Source organism: Peromyscus eremicus, chromosome 10 (genome assembly GCF_949786415.1).
Source record: "Peromyscus eremicus chromosome 10, PerEre_H2_v1, whole genome shotgun sequence".
NCBI lineage: Eukaryota > Metazoa > Chordata > Mammalia > Rodentia > Cricetidae > Peromyscus > Peromyscus eremicus.
The window spans coordinates 55,253,382-55,273,737 of NC_081426.1; the positions used below are offsets into that span (position 1 = coordinate 55,253,382).

General features: G+C 37.8%; 1 protein-coding gene across 2 annotated transcripts in view; it reads right to left on the reverse strand.

The window, feature by feature from the left end:
* The window catches only part of Arap2 (ArfGAP with RhoGAP domain, ankyrin repeat and PH domain 2), a 179,670-nt gene that overhangs the window by 101,438 nt on the left and 57,876 nt on the right, over positions 1–20,356 (reverse strand). For both annotated transcript variants that reach the window (XM_059275892.1, XM_059275891.1), the window contains exons 8-9: positions 15,368–15,488; positions 4,301–4,479 (exon numbers count right to left, since the gene is read on the reverse strand). In XM_059275892.1, the coding sequence (XP_059131875.1) occupies positions 4,301–4,479; positions 15,368–15,488 (300 nt within the window). The remainder of the gene's footprint in view (positions 1–4,300; positions 4,480–15,367; positions 15,489–20,356) is intronic.

The window sequence follows — 20,356 nt, forward strand, 5'->3', positions numbered from 1 at the left end:
CCAAATGTGGTACTTTCATGAATGCTTATCCAACACACATCCCAAAGGGTAAGTCAACTCATCTGGAATAGGCACAAAAATCTGAAATTCCAACAAAGTAATGACTGCCTTGGAGACAGTGATCTTCCTCCCTGCATGATGGTGACAGTTAAAGCGAATAACTGCATTACCAGAGATGGTTAGTTACAGCAGAACAGGAATAAAAACCCCATGCTGCAACCTCCTAGGCCCATCACATGTGGTTAGGATAAATGTGATTTCTCTATAATGGCCAACCTTCACCTCTGTCCATTGTGTTTACTCTCACTGGAATAATCAACAAATTAGTGAAACTATGTATTTATTGTTGGATAGAAAGTAGAAGATAATTCTTGGGTTAGAGTGATGATATACATCGACTTCTTTTTTAAGAAATGTGCTATGAGATTGCATGTGCAATGAATTCACTGCTTGTAAATAATAAAAACAATTATGTTTTGATATATAGCTATTATATAGATCCAACACAAATTGTGATATAAAAGTTCAAATATAAAAAATCTCATACTTTTAAATGAACATGTTTGTTGTATAACCTTTGAAAATTAGTGTTGTGTGTGTGTGTATGTGTGTTTGTGTGCACATGCAAGTGTGTGTATGAAAGTATCAAACTTATAGGGGGTGTTTTTGTTTTGTTTGTTTTTCGAGACAGCATTTCTCTGTGTAGCCCTGACTGTCCTAGAACCTGCTCTGTAGACCAGGTTGACCTCGAACTCAGAGATCCTCTTGCCTCTGCCTCCCAAGTGCTGAGACTAAAGGTATGTGTTACCACCACCTGGCTCAAATGTTTAGATTTTACATTAAAATATATCCCCATCATTCAGTGCTTTCCTAAAACAGGTCAATGCCCTCACTTGCATGAAGCCCTTTGTGTTGAGGAAAAAGATTATCCTATCTCAGCAGGGCACAAGATTCTTCCCATCACCTGCTTCCCTACGAGATCAGCAGTAAACAGCTTTCCTTGAGAGAATAAGGAACTCACCAAAATGGAAAGGTATCAAGAGCTGGAATGGCACTATTGGGACCAAAACATTTATGGTTTGCTCAACTTATCTACTAGTCAAGTTGATTCTATGTAATATGATGCAAACACCACACACTCATACACATGCATACATACATACACACACACACACACACACACACACACACACACACACGCATACATACTCTAAATTATATCTTTAAAGATAAAGTATAAGCACCTCAATGTATAGGAGGAAAAAACTGAATAAACATACATTAAAAATACGTTTACTTATCTAAAGATGATGTGTACTCCAGCTTTACTGCTTTTAAAAAGTAATAATAATAATTTAGTCATTACTTGTGGAAATGGAAGTATTTATAGTTCGCCAATTTATTTGATGCCCTGTGTTTTGGACCTGTCCATACGCCTACCCATGGAATACAGCATTGAGACAGATACAGTGAAACACAACTGTAATTTCAACACTTGGGATGTAGAGGCAGGAGGACCAAGAGTTCAAGATCATTGGCTACAAGAGATGCTGTCTCAAAAAAAGCAAAGCAAACAAATAATCAGGCAGCAAAAGCACTGAGCTTATTACCTGTAATTGCTCTTGACTGGCATTTCACCCTTGCAAACAAAACTGCCCTGCTAGATAAGCACACACCTTTGAGAGTGCACAGCCTGATACAACATTAACTGAGTACATGCCCTGAAACCCCTAGGCAATGAAATTAGTCACAAAACTAATTCTTGCCTATTTCTAAAAGACAAGAACTCAGAAAAGATACTAAGCCTTTAGTAAGAAGACAAGCATAGTGTTAGAAAATTCTAGTTTTAAATTAAGCTTGGCATGATGAAACTCTTAGCCCTGTACAAACTATGTAAACCTCATTTTACTCATCTTTAACTCACAGATGAGAGGATCTTCTTCCTATAATTATAGGAGAGATTAAAAATGAGTATTTATAAATTAATTAGCATAGTACCTGGCACTCAACCAGTGGCAAGCATTTTTAGATTTTTGTTTTCAAATACCGTTCCTAAAGCAATGATTTCGTATTTAAAAAAAGAAAGTATTTCTCCCAAAGGGTTAATAAAACTCAAAAACCATATTGCTGCTAGAAAAATAACACAAACTCAGATAATCTTGCTAATGTGAGCAATGAAACAAATAATAGGAATTGTATTGGGTCTGTGCAAGTAAAAAATGAATTCCTGAATTTGCAGAGTAACTGCAATGCAGATACATGCAAATTATGAATTTTTAGCATGAATTCCAATGAGAAAAGTTTTAATCACCTAACTTCAGAGACTTCATATACATTGTTAAGCTGTATGTCACTACTTTTAGGAATATGCTAAACATTCACATTAGTAGTTTGCCCGTGTTACTCAATGATGTCTTCCACAACTAACTGGGTAAGGTATCCTCCCACAAAAAAATAATAATGAATACATTCATACTGAAGTTTGAGAATACCTCGCCTAAGTGATATAGTTTCAGTTTGTAACTATTGCTTGTTTTGAGTTGATGACTGTCTTTGATGGGAAAAGAGTCCATGTCTATATCTTACTACAGTCCATTATAAAATGAATTCATGTTAGATTAGACTTTCAAAATACACTCTTCCATCCTCAAATAAGAATTAGTCACCTAAAGAGGAATTTTTTTCTTTTATATATAAAAGTCTGAAAGAGTAAATAAAAGTAAGTCTATAACTACAAAATCAAGTGTAAAGCTTACAAGACATTTAAAAAAACAGTTTAATTATCCACAAGCCTCCACAAAAATTTTAAACTATCTCTTTAGTGTTTTCCTATTAACCAAATTCAATAACCTAACAGTTAAAGCCCATATATTTATGTATAGGTGACATGTGTATATAGGTAGATGTTTGTATCTATATGGTTGTAAATATATATACCTATACATCTCTATACCCACCTCTCTTTTAATGTGGCTCTACTACCAAAGCAGTTTCATGATAAATAGAATATCTGTTCAAAGAAAAATAAAGACAATAAAACCTGGTGTGGTGGACTCAAAGAGATATGTCCCCCACGGGCTCAGATTCTTGAATATTTGGTCTTCAGTTAGCAGCATTGCTTGGGAGAGGTGTAGGAGGTGTGGCATTTATGAAGGAAGTATGTCATTGTGGTTGGGGGTTTGAGACCTTTCATCCTTGTAACTTTTAATTCACTTTCTCTGATTGGTGCTTATGGTTATGATTCAAGATGCGTGCTCTCAGCTTCCTATTCTCACTGCTATGCCTCCCTGCCATGATGGATTCTTGTGGTGATATTTTGTTTGTGCTCTAACAAATAAAGCTTGCCTGCTGATCAGAGGATGGGGCTAGCCACTAGTTAACCAGAGGGCCCAGGTAGTGGTGGCACACACCTTTAATCCTAGCATTTTGGAATCTCATACCTTTGATCTCAGTACTTGGGAGGCACACACCTTTAATCCTAGCACTCGGGAGGTAGAGACAGGAAGTGATATGCCTGGGCAGAGAGAGGAATATAAGGTAGGAGGACACAGGAAGTCACCTCTTTTAGGCTGAGGAGTTAGTGAGGCAAGAGGAAGCTGCGGCTTGCTCTTTTGTCTCTCTGAATTTTCAGCATTTACCCCAATATCTGGCTCTGGGTTTTTATTATTAAGACCAATTAACGATTCCTGCTAAAGATTCTTATTTATTCAAGAACCTTATGATAAAATTAATTCCCTCTTCCATAGGTTGTCTTGCTCATGGTATTTTTATGTCAACAGAAAGGTAACTAATACACCTGGTTACTTGTTAGTGTCTTCTAATTTTCGATCACAAAGATACAGAATTAGTCCCATTCAACAATATCTGTACTTATTCTAAATTATTCTCTGTCAGCTATATTTTCTTCAACTAAGGTATACATTTCAACAATTCTTTCCAACAATGCTGCTTTCTCAGTCCATTAAAAAATCCCCAGGGGAGTCCTTGCCCTGGAGGAGATGGGAATGGGGGGTAGATTGGGGGAGGGGGAGCGGTGGTAGGAGGGAGGACAGGGGAATCCATGGCCGATATGTAAAAATAAATTAATTATAAAATTTTTTTAAAAAGGTGGCATGCAACCTCTGGTCTGATGGAATCACTTTTCCAAAACAAAGCATTCAATCAGATTTTCTTTGTTATTGTTAGTGGAGTATTTAAAGCAACAGTAAGAATATAAATAAAAACTCAAGTAGCTCTCAAAAGCTAAACACAGTGGCTATCACCAAAGAACAGTAATTACAATTAATGTAACAAAGCTCACCTGCTCATTTTTGCAAAGCCACACACTGTTTCCCTTTAAAACAGTAAAGATTTTGGATTTGTAGCCTCTCAATTCAAGATATCCACATTTCTCGGGTGCTGTAGCTGCTTGCAACTGTGAAGTAAGGGATGGTGACTTCAGGGCACTTAATAATATGCTGACCCAATCATTTCTCTCTTCTGAAATTAGAGGAGAAAACATATAAGACATCTGGACATAGAAACATCAACATGAGATCCTCTTGTTTTAAAGTAAGTAACATACAAATTCTTTACCACAACCGCAGCCTAAATTCCATTGTCAGCAGAGGCAAGAGTTCAAATTTAACAGAACCAAAAGACTACGTAGATGCTCTGGAGCCAGCACAATGAGTTTCTTCTAGGATCATACAAGAAATGCCACATCTCTGGCTCTATTCCAACCCCAAAGAAGGCTCAGCATTTTTCAAAGAACTCCAGGAGACTTACAACCTTATTCATGTCTGAGAAACACTTTTAGATGATTAAGGAGATTGGGTTTTCTCTTTGCCATAGTTTTGCAATGACATATTTCTATTAGGGTTCTGTTTTGAGCTTGTGGCCCTGCAGTTGGTGGTACTATTTTGGGAAGTTATGGAAAGTGAGTAGAGGATCAGAGCTGGAAGAAGTAGCTATACAAAGAGAATTGCTTTTGAAGGCTATACCCATGGAAAAGTGCATTTATTCCTCTCAGCTTTTTCTCGGGAAGTAGGTAAAGAAACTCCTATTTTACATACTCTTCTAGCCAGATCTTCCCAAGGACCAGAGGCTCAGTTGCCAAGTACTGTGTTCTCTGAAACCATGAGCCAATATAACTCTTTTTACCTTAAGTTGTCTGTCAGGTTACTTTGTCAGAGCTACATTAAAATAATGAGTACAGAAGAAAACAGCATCAGTACTCAACCGGTGGAAGAAATCGTCAGAAAATAATGCTTTATAACTCAGCTGGAAAAGTAAAACATGGTCTTCACACTCCCTCCATACAAGCCAAGTGACCTTCAATTATGTACCACATACTATATTGGGGACATAGAAATGTGATATAGTCTCCAAAGAGCAATCAAGACAATAAGTCAAGTTAGATTTGAACAGATAATGGAGCACAGACTAGAATAAATGTCATACAAATGGTATCAAATAATATATGAGTCCATTCAACTGAGGTAAGTGATTTGCTGAAGGTCACTGAGAAAGGTAGTACTAAAATTATAATAAAAATTATTTCAACTCCTACACAACTGCATTTGGCACCATAAAAAGGAGGGACATGTGATAGATCTTGAGAATGAGGAACAATGTGAAAACCAAACTGAAGCCTGAAGGGCAGAGCAAGATTCTGAGCAAGGACAACACAAGAAAAAAGTATCAGGAACAAACATTGGTTCAAAAGGAGCATATTGATACTTCTGAACTCACAAGGAAATGATGAGAAATATAGACAGCCACTGGCTGCTTTGGATTATAGAAACAAAAGAAAAGCACTTCAGGATAATTAGCAAGGAGGAGACAGAATTGAGATGCCTATGTTTATGACCGGTAGGCCAACCTGGGAACATGAAGTTCAGGAATAGGAACATAGAGATCAAGTGTAATAAAAAGAAAAATACATGAACATTCAAAGTGTCAGTGTATTAAAAAGAGTAAGACATATTTTTTTCATGGATATTAACCCAAAAATAAGCAGCCCTAAATAAAAAGGAATTTGATGTTATAAAATGACCATGAAAGATGGCCGGACAATCTAGTTCACAGAACACTGTTCATTTTCAGGACACTGGCATACCTCAGCAGACTAACAAAAACATGTGAGCAGAGACAACCTCTACAAGAAAAGACCCATAGATGTAGATAAATGTTAAATGTACAATGAGAAAAAAAATGCACAAACCAGGAGTCAAACTATTGTTATAGCTCTCAAACCAAACAGGGGATGGATTATCAGGAACAAAGAAAAAATAAAACAGACTGAATCTCAAGTAGCAAAATTTTCCATAGAAAGGGTAACCAGAGCCAAACCATCAGATATAGGACTCCCTATTAGAGAAGCCACAACTTCACTGTGGATTACAGTAAGTCTCCTTATGAGATACTTTCATATTGAATTAAGGATGAAAAATTACTTCACAATAAATCTTAATTCCTAAATTATCACCGTTTGCACTCAACTGCTGAAGTACTAAAAAAGAGTTCTATCAAAGATCATCTATCTGGATGAAGTACTTTTCAAACACCCCAGTGCTGTTATACATCAAAAGCATTTCAGAATCTTCAATGTCAACAAGCAACAACTCCTCCAGTGTGACATCTTCAGCAACAGGTCCAGCCTACACTAGAAAAATGTGCTATTATTTTGGTAAGCGTTTCCACCTTACTGTGGTTATTACTTGTGAATGTTGTTTTCACACAAAATGTTTCTGCTAAGTAAGGTAAAGGATGGTTGCTTCTCTGAATATTCATAATATAGTTTCAAATGTAAATATAATGTAATGAAGTAAACCAAAGCTTTGTAGCTTTTAGGTCACAGTTAGCATACATCTTAGTTTCTCAGCAATTAATTTACAATTGGCAATTGCATCTTTTGCAATATTAGAGCAGTGCTGAAACAAATATATCTATCTCTAGGATTATTTAGCTCCCCAGTCTTCAAATAGTAATGGGAAATAAAGAATAAGAGATGAATGTCCTCTTTGGGGCTGAGAACTAATCTGTTATTTATTCTAAGCACCTTGAGGATTCATGTGTTTCCACATCACTACCATTCACTGCAAAGACAAGTTTCTTTAATGATAAAAAGTAGTTTCTATGGATATATATATTATATATTATATTATATATTATATTATATATTATATATTATATATATATATATATATATATATATATTAGACTATAGTTTAGTGCCAAGGCTATTTAACTATCCAACTATAGTGAGGGTATATGACCTTCCCAGACATGGGGTTTGGACCAGTTTTACATTACCAGGCATGCATTCCTTAATATGGAGCAGTCATCAGTTTCATAAAGCTCAAAGAACATTTCAGAAAAATGATAAGAATTTAAGAGACAAAAAGCAAGGAGTGGGGGTGTAAGAGATTTGAAATGCTATCTTCTACAAAAGACAGCCATTGCAAATGGGATTTCATTACACCTGCAGTTACCTGAACTGGGTCTGAATAAGACTGTCAATAGACTGAGGAGGGGCTCATGGAGCCCTACCCTTGACTGCTGAATTCTTGAAAACTGTTAGATTCTGGGAGAGAGACAGTCATCTTCAGTTGTACACAAAACTGTTAGTCCACCAGGCTCCAATGGATGTTTGGATACACATGGACACACAGATTGCCATGACTAAAATCAGTGTGTCATAAAACAACACAGTGAAGACATGGATCTGGAAAGGGAACTTTTAGGAGGAGGGTGTAGTAACAGGAGTGGGAGGAAACTAAAAAGGAGCAGGGAGTGAGGGTATAGAGAATGCAATGTATGTGTGAATTCTTTTTATTCATGAAATTTGTTTGTTGACAACATATATGAAATTATCAACAAACAAATCATTCACTTAAAAAAAAAACCAAGAAATAACAGGAACATCCAGTTCACTAAACAGAGAGAAGCACTGAACAGATAATGCAAACAGAATAAAACAGATTGTAAGAGTCATTTGTCTTAGGCTGTGCAATATGTGCATCCTTAGATGAGGGAAACATGCTTTGACAATTTCCAAACCAAATAATTATTTTCCATTTGATAAATGGTTTGAGACAAGCTAGGTGCTACTGTAGCTGAGCCAGTGAACTACGGTTTTAAAAAAATGTGTGAAATTCTAGAAATAAACAATTCATAAGCTTTAAATTGCATGCCATTCTTAGCAGTGTGCTAAAGCCTTAAGCCACCCCACCCACCCTGTTCTCCTTCAAGACACAATCCTATCCCAGTGTATACAAGCCATTTGTATGAAATGTTCTTCCACAAGGCATGAAGTACCCATCTCAGGTAACAAGTAAAACGTCACGGCTGTGCAGTACCTGTATTCCCTAAGCTTTTATACTACTTAGTAATGGTGTTAAAGTGAGGTCACACTGATACAGGACAATTTGAAAGATGCCCAAGAAGGTCTGTGTAGTACTTCCAGGGAAAAAGCTATTTTTTGGATAGAATGATTGCATTAGTATAACTTGTACAAAAATATTTTGTCATAACTCTTCTGCTTGATCATAAGCTATTGCTGATCATCTTTTACTGTGTCTGACTTAAGAATTAAATTTTATCACATGTATGCATATATAGGAAAGAATTAGTGCATATGTTATTTGATACTGTACACAGATTCAGACATTCCCTGGGTATTGGGGGCATATGGGATATATTAGCCTATAGTGGCTAATGGGACAGATTATCATGTTGACTCCTTCAAAAAATAAAGATCTGATTGTATCTCAATAGTAGCACTTTACTAAGTATCATTCCTTCTGAAATTTTCTCTATTATGGCTTCTCTCCATGAATGGCAACCCAAATTGGGGGCGGGGGGGGGGGGGGGTAGAAGTGGGAAAAACAAAAGAACAAGTGGTTTTGCTATAATGTAGACAAAATAAAACAGCAATCTCTTCAACCATTCTTAAATTAGTTTTTGTGGTTTTCAGAAACACCAAAGAATCAGAAAAATTAAAAATGTCAACAAGAAGATCACATTCTCTGAGTTCAAAATTTAGCATAGATAATTCATTAGTTACAAAGGATACCAGAGAATGTCATGCAGGGACATGCAAACAAGTACCACCAAAATAACCATAAACTAACTCAACCTTCCCTATTCGGTTTGTTTTTATTTCTTTTCTTTTTTTCTCTTTAGACGGATCTTTCACTCTGTAGCCTAGGCTCACCTCTAACTTATAGTAGTCACCTTTCTCTGCCTCCTGAGTGCTAGACTTTCAAGCACCCATCATACCCAGTCAGGAACTTTACTTTTAATATGATCTGATCTACGAAAGCCCCTTCAGTGTAATCAGCCATCAACATGAGAGCCATAAGTGTTGTCAAATTGATAACCACTACCTGTGCTAATACTAACTGCTATATTACAGGGCTTATTCTGCACACCAGGAGCAGGAACATTCTCTCCCAGAGATTATACTCTACTGAAAGGAAGAAGGCATAAAAACACAGACATTCACTGGAGTACAATACACAGTGGCAAGTGAGTTGGGACAGCATAATGCACAGGATGAGGGGCAACAGGAGAGTTACTTTAAATATAGTAGTAGAAAAAGCCTTAGAAGAAAAGGACTGGTCAAGCAATGCCTAAAGAAATGAAGTAATGGAGCAAGAAGAAGGATGCCTGGAAGAAAATACTGCAGGATGGAGACCAGTGCATGTCGTGGTCCCAGGGCAACTGAGACTTTCAGATCCAGGTCCAAGAACCCCTTGCTGTTGAAATGTAGCAAAGAAGGGTAGGCATGGAAGGAAGGAATGGAAAAAGACCAAGACCAGATCAAGAGTCTAGAGGGCTTTGGGACATTATACACACTATGCTTTACTCTCAGTAAGAAAGGAAGACAATGGGACCTTAGAAATGAGTTGATATGATCAGACTTCCCTATTGAATGTTTTTTCTGACAAAAGAAATGATGACAGGATCATAGTGAATCAATGAAATGACTATCCCAGATAAAAGCAATTGCTTTGAGCTAATAGATGACACTGTAGGCATTAAGAACTAGTCAGCCTCTAGTCTTAATTTCAAAGTCAATATGACCGAGTGACAGGATTAGATAACCAATTAGATGATATATGATAAAAAAAAAAAAGGAAAAGACTTAAGAAAAACAAAACAATAAGAGCTCATGGCGTGAGCACAGGAGTCTTCCAATTCTGTTGATGAGGAAGATTAGAAGAGAAGAAGGTTTAGTGGGAAGAGCAGAAACAGGAATTTGGACATCTGACATCTGAGACACTATTGAAGATCGTGCTACTGAGATATGAAGTAGGAAGCTGAATATATGATTCTAAGATGTGTGAAGAGGACTCAGGTGGTAATACACATTACAATCAGTAACTTAAACCCATAAGTTCTTCAAAACCAAATCTGTAGCCTATAGTATTTTTTGTTTTGTTTTTTAAAAAAATCACTTTATTCTAATAAACTCACCAACAAAAGAATATCACACAGCTACAAAAGCCACCCAATTGTTTCAGAATGGCCATTCAAACTATAGAAAACTTCACAGAGATATAGAGTTTAAAACTGGGCAAATGTCTGAGTAGTAGACACCTTTATATTGAGTGTGTGTGTGTGTGTGTGTGTGTGTGTGTATGCACATATGCCTGCCATGGTCTGAGTATGGAGATCAGAATATAGTCTGAGTGTCAGTGTTTGCCTTCTATTTTGTTTGTGACAGACTCATATTCACTGACAGAGTAGGTGCTCCATGAATATTTGGGGGTTCTCCTTTTTCTGCTCCCCATTTTGCTGTAGCAGCACTGGAATTACAAACATGTGCCTCTACTCGGGAAAGAACTCAGGTTCTCACCCTTGCACAGCAAGCGTTTTAACACTGAACTATTTCACCAACCCTAGTAGTATAATATGGTGGTATTTTATTTGTACTGAAATGTGATTTTATTTGTATATTAATAAATAAAGTTGCCTGGGGATCAGAGCTGATAGCAAGCCATAGCAGAAGTCTGGCAGTGGTAGCACAGGCCCTTAATCCGATCACATGACAGGCAGAGCTCTATGTGTTCGAGGATACCACCATCATGGAGATACATGCCTTCAATCTCAATACCAACTGTAGAAGACCTGAAGTTCTGTATAGATTGGCAGTGATGAGGAGGTCATGTGGTTGGGTTTACAACCAATGAGAAGGTAGAACAGAAAGTCTATAAAAAGACAGATACACAGGAAGTAGCGCTCTTGCTGAGAGGAAAGACAGCAGCGGCAGTGAAGGGTAAACTCAGCTCTCAGCTACTGCTCTGACCCTCTTGGGCTTTTAACTCTGCAATTGGCTCTGTGTTTCTTATTTAATAAGACTGTTCATCTACAGTATAATATTAATATTATTGGAAAGTCTCACCATAGCTATGGTGAAAAGTAGATACATATTTATGCACTCCTTTGTTTAATGTTTACAAAAGACATTATTTGTAGTATAATATTTTTTAAAAGGAACTTGGAATTATAGCATGGTCCTAAAACATCTTTAAGAGATTTCAGTAACACTATGAAGCAATCAATGAAGCAGACAGTCACCATGAATGAGAATGAGGAGGGTGAAAAATGAAGAATTAGAAGACATCTCATAATTTGCTTCAGACCATGTTGTAACTTCCCTAAGCAACTGGGGTATATTTCATATGGTAGGTCTAAGAAGATGCTTTGAATTTAAGACCATCTTAGGTATCCGACTCAGAACTACCTAGGAGAACTCTCTAGTGCCTAGAATTGAGTGACTGACTAGTCTGTTTCCCATGGCCTACAATGTGCTCAAATTAACAGAAACATAGCACCTACAATTGACAACCAGGTTCTGAGAACAGTACTGGACAGGGAACGCCCCCATCAGAATCATGAAGCTCTGTGCTAACCCTGAGAAGCAGGACCCCATAGCATCACCTGTTTGTAAATTTCTGACTCATAGCTATGGCTGGAGACCATAATGCCATGAACTACACACCCATGCCAGTGTTTCTGCCCCAGAACAAGAGGAGCCAATATGAAATTTCTCTCTGAGGAAGACAGTTTTCAAAGCGATATTATTTTAATATAATTCACATTTATTTAAGAAAAGGGCAATATTTTTTTATGACAAAACATTAGATAGCGGGAATGTGAAAGATGCCAAACTGTAATGGTATTTTAGTTATGATTTGCAGAAGTGGCTATTTACATACAATGCTCTACAAACACTCCATAGTAGAGGCTAGCAAGCACCTTGGGCTGACATATAAATGAATGAAAATGACTGTGTGCCACCAAGACTTCTGTGGTCAGATTTAGGCTGTAGGCCAGGTTAATGATCTCTGTTCTGGTGTTGTTTTCTTATAATTACCAAGTCAACTCAAATAATCCGAGTCCTGTGTCCTAAGTGCTCAGTTTATTCAGCAACCTGAGCTTACCCTCAACCTCTGAGAGTGAACTAGGGGTAACGGCCATAGTCTATACTGTTTTGGGAGTCATTGTCCTGCAGTATAGTTTCCATAGTAACATAAAATACTATGCAGACTGCCCAAGGAGGGAAGCAATTAATAATCCCTACTCAGCTGTGACATCTATGAACCACAACAATGACAAAAAGTGGTAAGATATCCATAACCGTATATATAGCAAATGGCAGTCACATGTTGATGGTAACCAAGAGCTATCGAATCAGACTCAAGATCAGCTCAACCGGAGGGACTAATGCTTGGTACTAAAAGGTAGCCAGTTTTCCAGTGCTAATGAGGTCATGGGTCTTAAGAGAATTCTTACTACACTCTAAATTTTATCCTTATATCCACCCATAAGTGTAGTTACCACCCTTCATCAAAGCAGTTTCTCTTTATAGTAAATGGAGACCATCACACACACACACAAACCTCAGCTAGAAACAATCCAGAGAGATCAATGGAAGATGAAGAACCCAGCCATAATGGATACATCTACATAACAGCTCCTGTATGTATGGCTCCAGTAACATGGTGGAAGAGGGGGTAGGGAAGATTTTGAAGAGCCATAATACCAGGACATCTGTTGTTCTGACACTGTCTCTTCTAGAATTGTCTGCATAAACAATATCTGAACAATAGCAATAACAACAGACATATTACATGGAAGGGAGAAAATTCTCACAGGTCCATACCACTGGACAGGAACTATAGGCAACGGATGATTGATATGAAAGAGAATATTAGCCTCTTCCAGGGATCAGCACTCTAATTGGTCATCCAATAGAAAGTTGTTATCCCTGAAACCATATGCACACAAACAATAAAAATTCAGCAGGTTGTATTTATAAATTACTGAATTTGTGTGTGTGTGTGTGTGTGTGTGTGTGTGTGTAACAATAATATTTGGGGAAAAGGAGACTATCTTGAGCTTGAGGGGAGAATGTGAAAGGGGTTGGAGGGTGAGAAGGACAGAGGAAACAGAATGAAAGTATTGTGATAAACTTTTAGTTTAAAATATATTTAAAAATTAAAATAAAGTATAGCAATAGAAATATGAAATGTTTTCTATATCAGCCATAGGGAACATCTACATTGATCGGTTACACAGTATAACATGCCCTCAAGCACTGCTCTTTGGTATTTGTTATGCTGCTGGGAAGGCTTAGTGTGGTGTTTTTGTTTTCAGCAGCGACACAAGCTTCTAGTTTGATTTCATAAATCATCAGTAATCAAAGTCTGGAACACATTGTTCCCTGACAGGGAGCTGGGTACACTCACTGCTGATTACCTTCAGTAATAATGAGAGCATTCTAGAAATACATATTTATTGAACAGTTTCTTTGTGCCATAGGCTAACCCATGTTCTGGGAGCTGAGTAGTTTAAAGGGCAATGGTACTGCACAATGCTTAACATTACAGCAGTTTCTACCTACAGCTAGATGCTCTTGTGTATAAAGTAGGAAGGCAACAATCATGTAAACTGCGTTAAAAGGTGTTATGAAGCTGAATTTGGCAAAATGTCTGGTATATCCACAGCATTCAGTAAGTTCCTTTGCAATTATTATTGAAACAGGGCACACTAAGATGACACTTTGTTAAAAATTGGGTCAATTATAATCTACCCCCAAATAGATCCTAAAGTAAGGTTATTCTCTTAATATTTAATCAAGTAGTTGCCTTACCTGTATTATTTGAAACTAGAGAAGGTTATCGCCATGACATATCCTGAGAATCAATCAAATGCACAATACAGAACTTGCATTTCCTATTACCTCTTCCTCCTGTACTATCAAATTCAGAGAATACTCTCCTGTACACTTTTAGCCTAATCCAACCAGTACATCACATTTCTCCTTTGTGTTCACATTTATGCTTCTGCCTCTCTCTCTCTCTCTCTCTCTCTCTCTCTCTCTCTCTCTCTCTCTCTCTCTCTCTCTCTGTGTGTGTGTGTGTGTGTGTGTGTGTGTGTGTGTGTGTGTGTGTCTGCGTGCTAGCATACACATAAGAGTGCATGCTCACAAACACAGGCACTTAGGAGTGGAGGTGCACCTGTGTCTTGTGTGTTGGAAGTCTGCAGACAACGTGCAAGAATCGATTCTCTCCTTCTACAATATGGTTCCCAGGGATAACCTCGAGTTATCTTTCCTAGCAGCATGCATCGTTCTCTGCTGAATCATCTCTCTGCCCTACCTGTCACCCTTGCATGAGGAGACCCACAGTAGATGATTCCCATGAAAATAACTCAGTGAGTTTAATCAGTACAAAGTCTCTAACCCAAAGATTACTGTGTCAGTTCATTTAGCTAAGAACTTCCTTGTGTCAGCTTCTCAAAAAACAACCTGTTTACAATCAGGACCTTGGTTTTTTAACATTTAAGTGCCTATTTTGCATTATCAAAACCACACACTAAAGTGGTCTCTGTGAGAGAATATTTTTGTCCATTTTACACTGCTTTTTAGCTACAGCTTAAAGACATCTCTCATACTTAATAGCTCCTGAAAAAAAATGTTTTTTATATATAATAGTAACCACACAAGGAGCAACTTGTTAATTTACTTAGGCTTTACCACTGTACATTCAAAAACTCTTTTTAAAATGTAGATTATTTAAAAATATTAGACTTATAAGTGGCCTTATATTTTTCTTTACCCGTTTTATTAACCTGATTTGTGAGAAATGAAGGACTCTGAGTATCTTGATAGCAATAACAAAATTATGTTACACACAGGTAGGGTAGTGCATGCTTGAATTCTTGGGGCTTGAGGAAATAAGGCCAGAGGTTTCAGAGTTCAAGGCCTGTGGACTGAATAGTGAGTTCTGTACCAGACTGAGTAACACAGCCAGATCTTAGAAAAGAAAGGGGGGAGGAGAAGAAGGGGGCGGGTAGCGGAAAATAATCTTACCTTCTTTTTCTACTCTAAAAACAAAAGTCCTTTGTGTTGTAACAATTTCAAATTTGTTGTCTCCTTGAGCCCGTACTGTGGATATCGCAGTGAGCAGGATTATTCCTTTTGAGTACATCTCCTGTATTAGTTAGAGAAAAAGATGAACATGAATTTCTGAAGATCCTGTAAGAATGGTGATGGATTCACAACTGTTTTTCTCTCATGATTTCTATGTAAAATTTTAAAGGGACAAGCAAATACACTGATTTTCAATGCTGCAAAAGAAAACTATGAAGTGTCAGAAGCTTTTAAGAGAAATGACCTTTTCAATTTTCTGGTCTCCTGGATTTAAAAGGCAGAGCACCAAATAAAATAAAATAACACTAAGAGGCCAGCAATATCCACTTCCTAAGCCCAGAATCACAGTCTCTAAATCGGTCTGTTCACAAGGATTCCACGGTGTTTGCAGGCATCTGCTGGTCACAACAGGAACTGTCAGGGAAGCATCTCGAAATACTGCTGCTTTATAGAGAGAACAAGCATACCAAAGTAGCCTGCCAGATTCATTAATACACCTTATTCTCCATGGTCTGATGAGGAGAACCTTGATCTCACACTGAGTCACTTTTTTTTTTCCATTCCCTAATGAATAATGGGTAAGAAAAGAAAAACAGGTATGGTCATTTGTAGCTCTAATCCCCAAATTGGAGAAGCTGAGATGGGAGGTTAGAGGCTACCTTGTGCTACAGTGTAAGACTATGTCCCTGAAAAACAACAAGAAATGAAGGAAGGTACATTTGCTGCTACCAATCGGCATTCACACACATATTATCATTTTGCTTTCAAGGACATCAAGAGTCTAACCACTTTCTCTCAATCTTCAGTTTGCTTAGAACTCCCAAACCATTTGGTAGATGACCTCAATGATTTGTTGAGAGTGGAATATTTCTTGTGCTATGTGTGAGAAACTTCAGACTCACTATGCACTTAAAAACCAGGCAATTTAAGGTCAGAAGTGAATTCAAACTTCAGGACACATAAGTAAAAAGATGCAGAACCTTAGTTCCTTTTAAAGCATTTCATAAACATGGTGAGGTTTGATCCTGACTTTACGAAAACTTAACTTTCATCAAATTGCTAAGTGGAAAGGGAGAACTCTGACAAGACAGATCAAATAAAAATAACAGAAGCCGGATAATGAGAAATAGATGCCCGACCTCAAAAAAACAGTAAATAATAAAGAATGCAGAGTTGTCAAGAAATATGAGGCTGTAACACACACATCTGAATATCAGAAGTTTTCCCACAGGCTGTCCTTAATGGCTTTTTCTTCCATTCTCTCCCATAGTAGTATCTACATTTGATGGTTTGAGTAGGAAAGTCTTCTTACAAGGTCATGTGTCAAGCACTTGGGACCCCGCTGGTAACAATATTGTAGAAGGTGGCAGGAACTTTAAGAAGTACAGCCTAATTGGGGGACATGGATATCATCACTAGGGTGTTTTTTTTATTTTAATTTTATTTTAGTTAGTAATATTTTTTTCATTTACTTTAGATACCAGCCATAGTTTCTCTTCCCTCCTCCCCTCCTGTTCCCTCCCCCCTTCAACTCCCATCTACCCCCTTCCCCATCCAATCCTCCTTAAAGGGGCAGGTCTCCCATGGGCTTAAACAAAGCTTGGCCCATAAAGTTGAGGTAGAACTGAGCTCCTCCACCTGCATAAAGGCTGCACTGGATAATTCAGCATGGGGATAGGTCCTGATCTCACTGCTAGGAGCCTTACCAACAGACCAAGCTACATAAGTGTCATACACATGTAGAGATTGTACCCAGTAACTGATGGAAGCAGATGGAGAGATTCACAGCCAAGCACTGGGTGAAGCTCTGGGAGTCTTCCTTAAGAAAAAAAAGGAGGGACTGTAAGAGCCAGAAGGTGGTCAAGTTATTATGAAGGAACCCACAGAGACAGCTGGCCTGAGCTCCTGGGAGCACATAGAATCTAGACCAACAGTTAAGGAGTTTTCATGGGACCTACTTAGGCCCTCTGCATGTGTGTGACTAGGATATTTGAAAGGTTGTATCAGGCCTTCAGTCCTTTCTTGATCTCTGCTTGTTGGCCACTGTGAAGTAGGTTCTGCTATATATGCCTGCTACCATGATGTTTTGCATTACCTTAGAATCAATGGGACCAAATACTTTGAAACCATGGCCCCATATAAATCTCATCCCATTTATGCCAATTATTTTGCCACATAAACACAACGTCTAAAGTAACATACCATAGAAACTCCAGTTAGGAGCAGAAACTCATAACCAAAATAAAGGCTTAGGAGATGAATATGCTAAGCCATTCCATGCAGGGAGCACTCCACCCTTAATAGTCTTCTGCCCTTACAGACAGGAGAGGAATAGCTGTCAGCAACACCATGCTCTTCAGGAAAGACGGGCCCCCTCTGATTGTCACCATGCACCTTATCTACCTGGCATCTTCTTTGGTTCCAATAACAATTTCTCCTCCACTCTTCTAACCTCTCACCCCTGAATTGTCAAAATCCTATTCACACTCTAATAACATTCCAAATATATACACATGTATGCTTCCTTTCTTACATCCTCTCATATAGGCAACAATGAACATGCCATTTACATGTGATTTAGGAAAGTGAATGGATAACCTCAACAGGAAGAATATCAGAGGAAAAAGTATTCATGAAATAACTGAGGGTTTTTTTTTTCTTCTTGTTGTTTTTCTTTCTTGTTTTTATCCTTCTTCCTTAAGAAGAGAGATCCCGTCTCACATTTCAGCTACCACCTTTGTGTGAACAAACCTAAAGTTGTTCTCTTTCACTTGACCTGCCAACCCTCCTTCCTTCCTTCCCTCCCTCTGTCCCTTCCTCATCTTCACCTTCACTCAATCAGACTCCAATATTTTGTTATCAGTAGTATGTTTAATTTTGCCTAGGTTCCTCAAATTACAAATTAATTCATCAATAGCTGAAAAAGTATCTGTAAACAGATGACTCTCTTTACAGTGTACAAAAGGATTATTCCACAGCGTTTATACTCAACTCCATACTTGTCCACTGAGATATCACTGGAGAGATGGCTCAGTGGTTAAGAGCACTGGGTACTCTTCTAGAGGAGCCAGGTTCAATAACAAGCACCTGAATGGTTGTTCCCAACTGTCTGCAGCTCCAGTTACAGAGAACTCAATGTCCTTTTTTGGCTTCCATGTGTACTGCATGCACATAGTGCACAAAAATGAATATATGTGTGTGGTGTGTGTGTGTGTGTGTGTGTGTGTGTAGAGGGGAAAGCACTCATATACATATAATGAAAAATAAAATAAAAGACAAAACTAATAAAATATCACTTTTCCAGTCCTCCTCTCTGAAATAGGATTGAATAATCCTTGACCCGAGTAAATCCTTTCCACAAACAAAATATGAATTCTCCCTACATCTATAGTGTCAATATGCTCCCATCCCTACCCCTAAATGCCCAACGGTCTTTGCATTTATAGTTAATCCTTCACAGTTCAGCATAAATACACTCTACTCTACTGAATAAATACTTCCTGCTGGGACTTTTCTCTGGAACCTTGATCCTCACTGTGGGAACATGGTCCAGGAATGGAGTCAGTTGAAGAGAATTCTGAGTGCTTGTGAGAACACTCCAAGAAAATAGACAAGAGTCTTGTGACCTCATTTTCTTTGGAACACAGAATTGTTCTTGGAATGTTTTTGTGCTCCCAGGTATAGTGAGTAGGAGTGAGTTCACTTCAGATTGCTCATTATTGCCTGTAGATGTTATTCAATTAAATGTTTAAACTGTTCTTTATATGCTTCTATGGAAAAACACGTTTTTCCATGTGTGACTTGTCCTTATGGTTGTATACAGTTTGAACTCATTAGAACTTTACTCGAGTGATCTTTCTTAATCCTCAGAGTACATAACTGTCTGAGGCTCTGAATGGCCTTGTTTCTCAGCTCCACTCACTTCTAGAGTACTGACACTCATCAGTGCAAGCACTCCAATTTAACAGCAACTTGTATATATGCTTTGTAATAATTATACATTGGAATTTAGATATGATCTACAGTGTCATGGAATGTGATAATCTGATTAATGATGTCTTCCATGTAGATGTTAGATCATTCATCTCTTTCTCTTACCAACTTTCTTAGAGTTATTGCTAAAGAAATATTTTTGAATGATTGAATCCCATGTCCAATCAATCACAATTATACCAAACTCTGACAGCTCATTTTTAATATTTTTGAAATTTGTTTTTATCACGTCTACTGAACCTAAATATTACTACACACCTTCATAATTCATAATGCCTCATTTATTACCACCCTCTCCTAATTTGCCTTCCTTCTTTCAATTTGTTTTCCTTATAGACTTCTTGACACATTTATAGTCCAACTGTCATCCAGCTGGAGGAAATAAAGCAAAGCTTTATGGACACAATACTAAGATGGTTGAAATTTACACGTGGTTTACTTTTTTATTTATGTATATGCTTGTGGGCATGTAAGTGCAGGTTAGAGCAAAACTTGCTGGAGTTGGTTCTATCCTTCTATTGTGTGGGCCCCAGGAATTGAACTCAGGTCCTCAGACTGGCGTGCAATTGCCTTTACCTGGTGAGTCATCCTGCAGGTCCTCATGTAGGTTTCAATGGCTAACAGTAGTTTCAATGGCTAACAATAGCTAAAGAAGTTCAAATAGAAGAAAAGAAAGAATATATGAAGAGTAAAATATGGCAGAGAAATGGTACTCAAGTTGCCCAAAGTATGCACCCAAATTTTAATAAAGGTCATTACAAAGAAATACATAATTTGATTGGTTTACTAAAGGAAACTCTGTAAATGAAAGTAAGTTAAAATAAAAATATGTGGTCAAATCAAGAGACTGTGAAGACAGAGAGAACATCTTCCCACTGCCAGGCAACATACAGAGGTGGAAGAAGCAGAGCATCTTTATGGACGGCTTATGAGTGT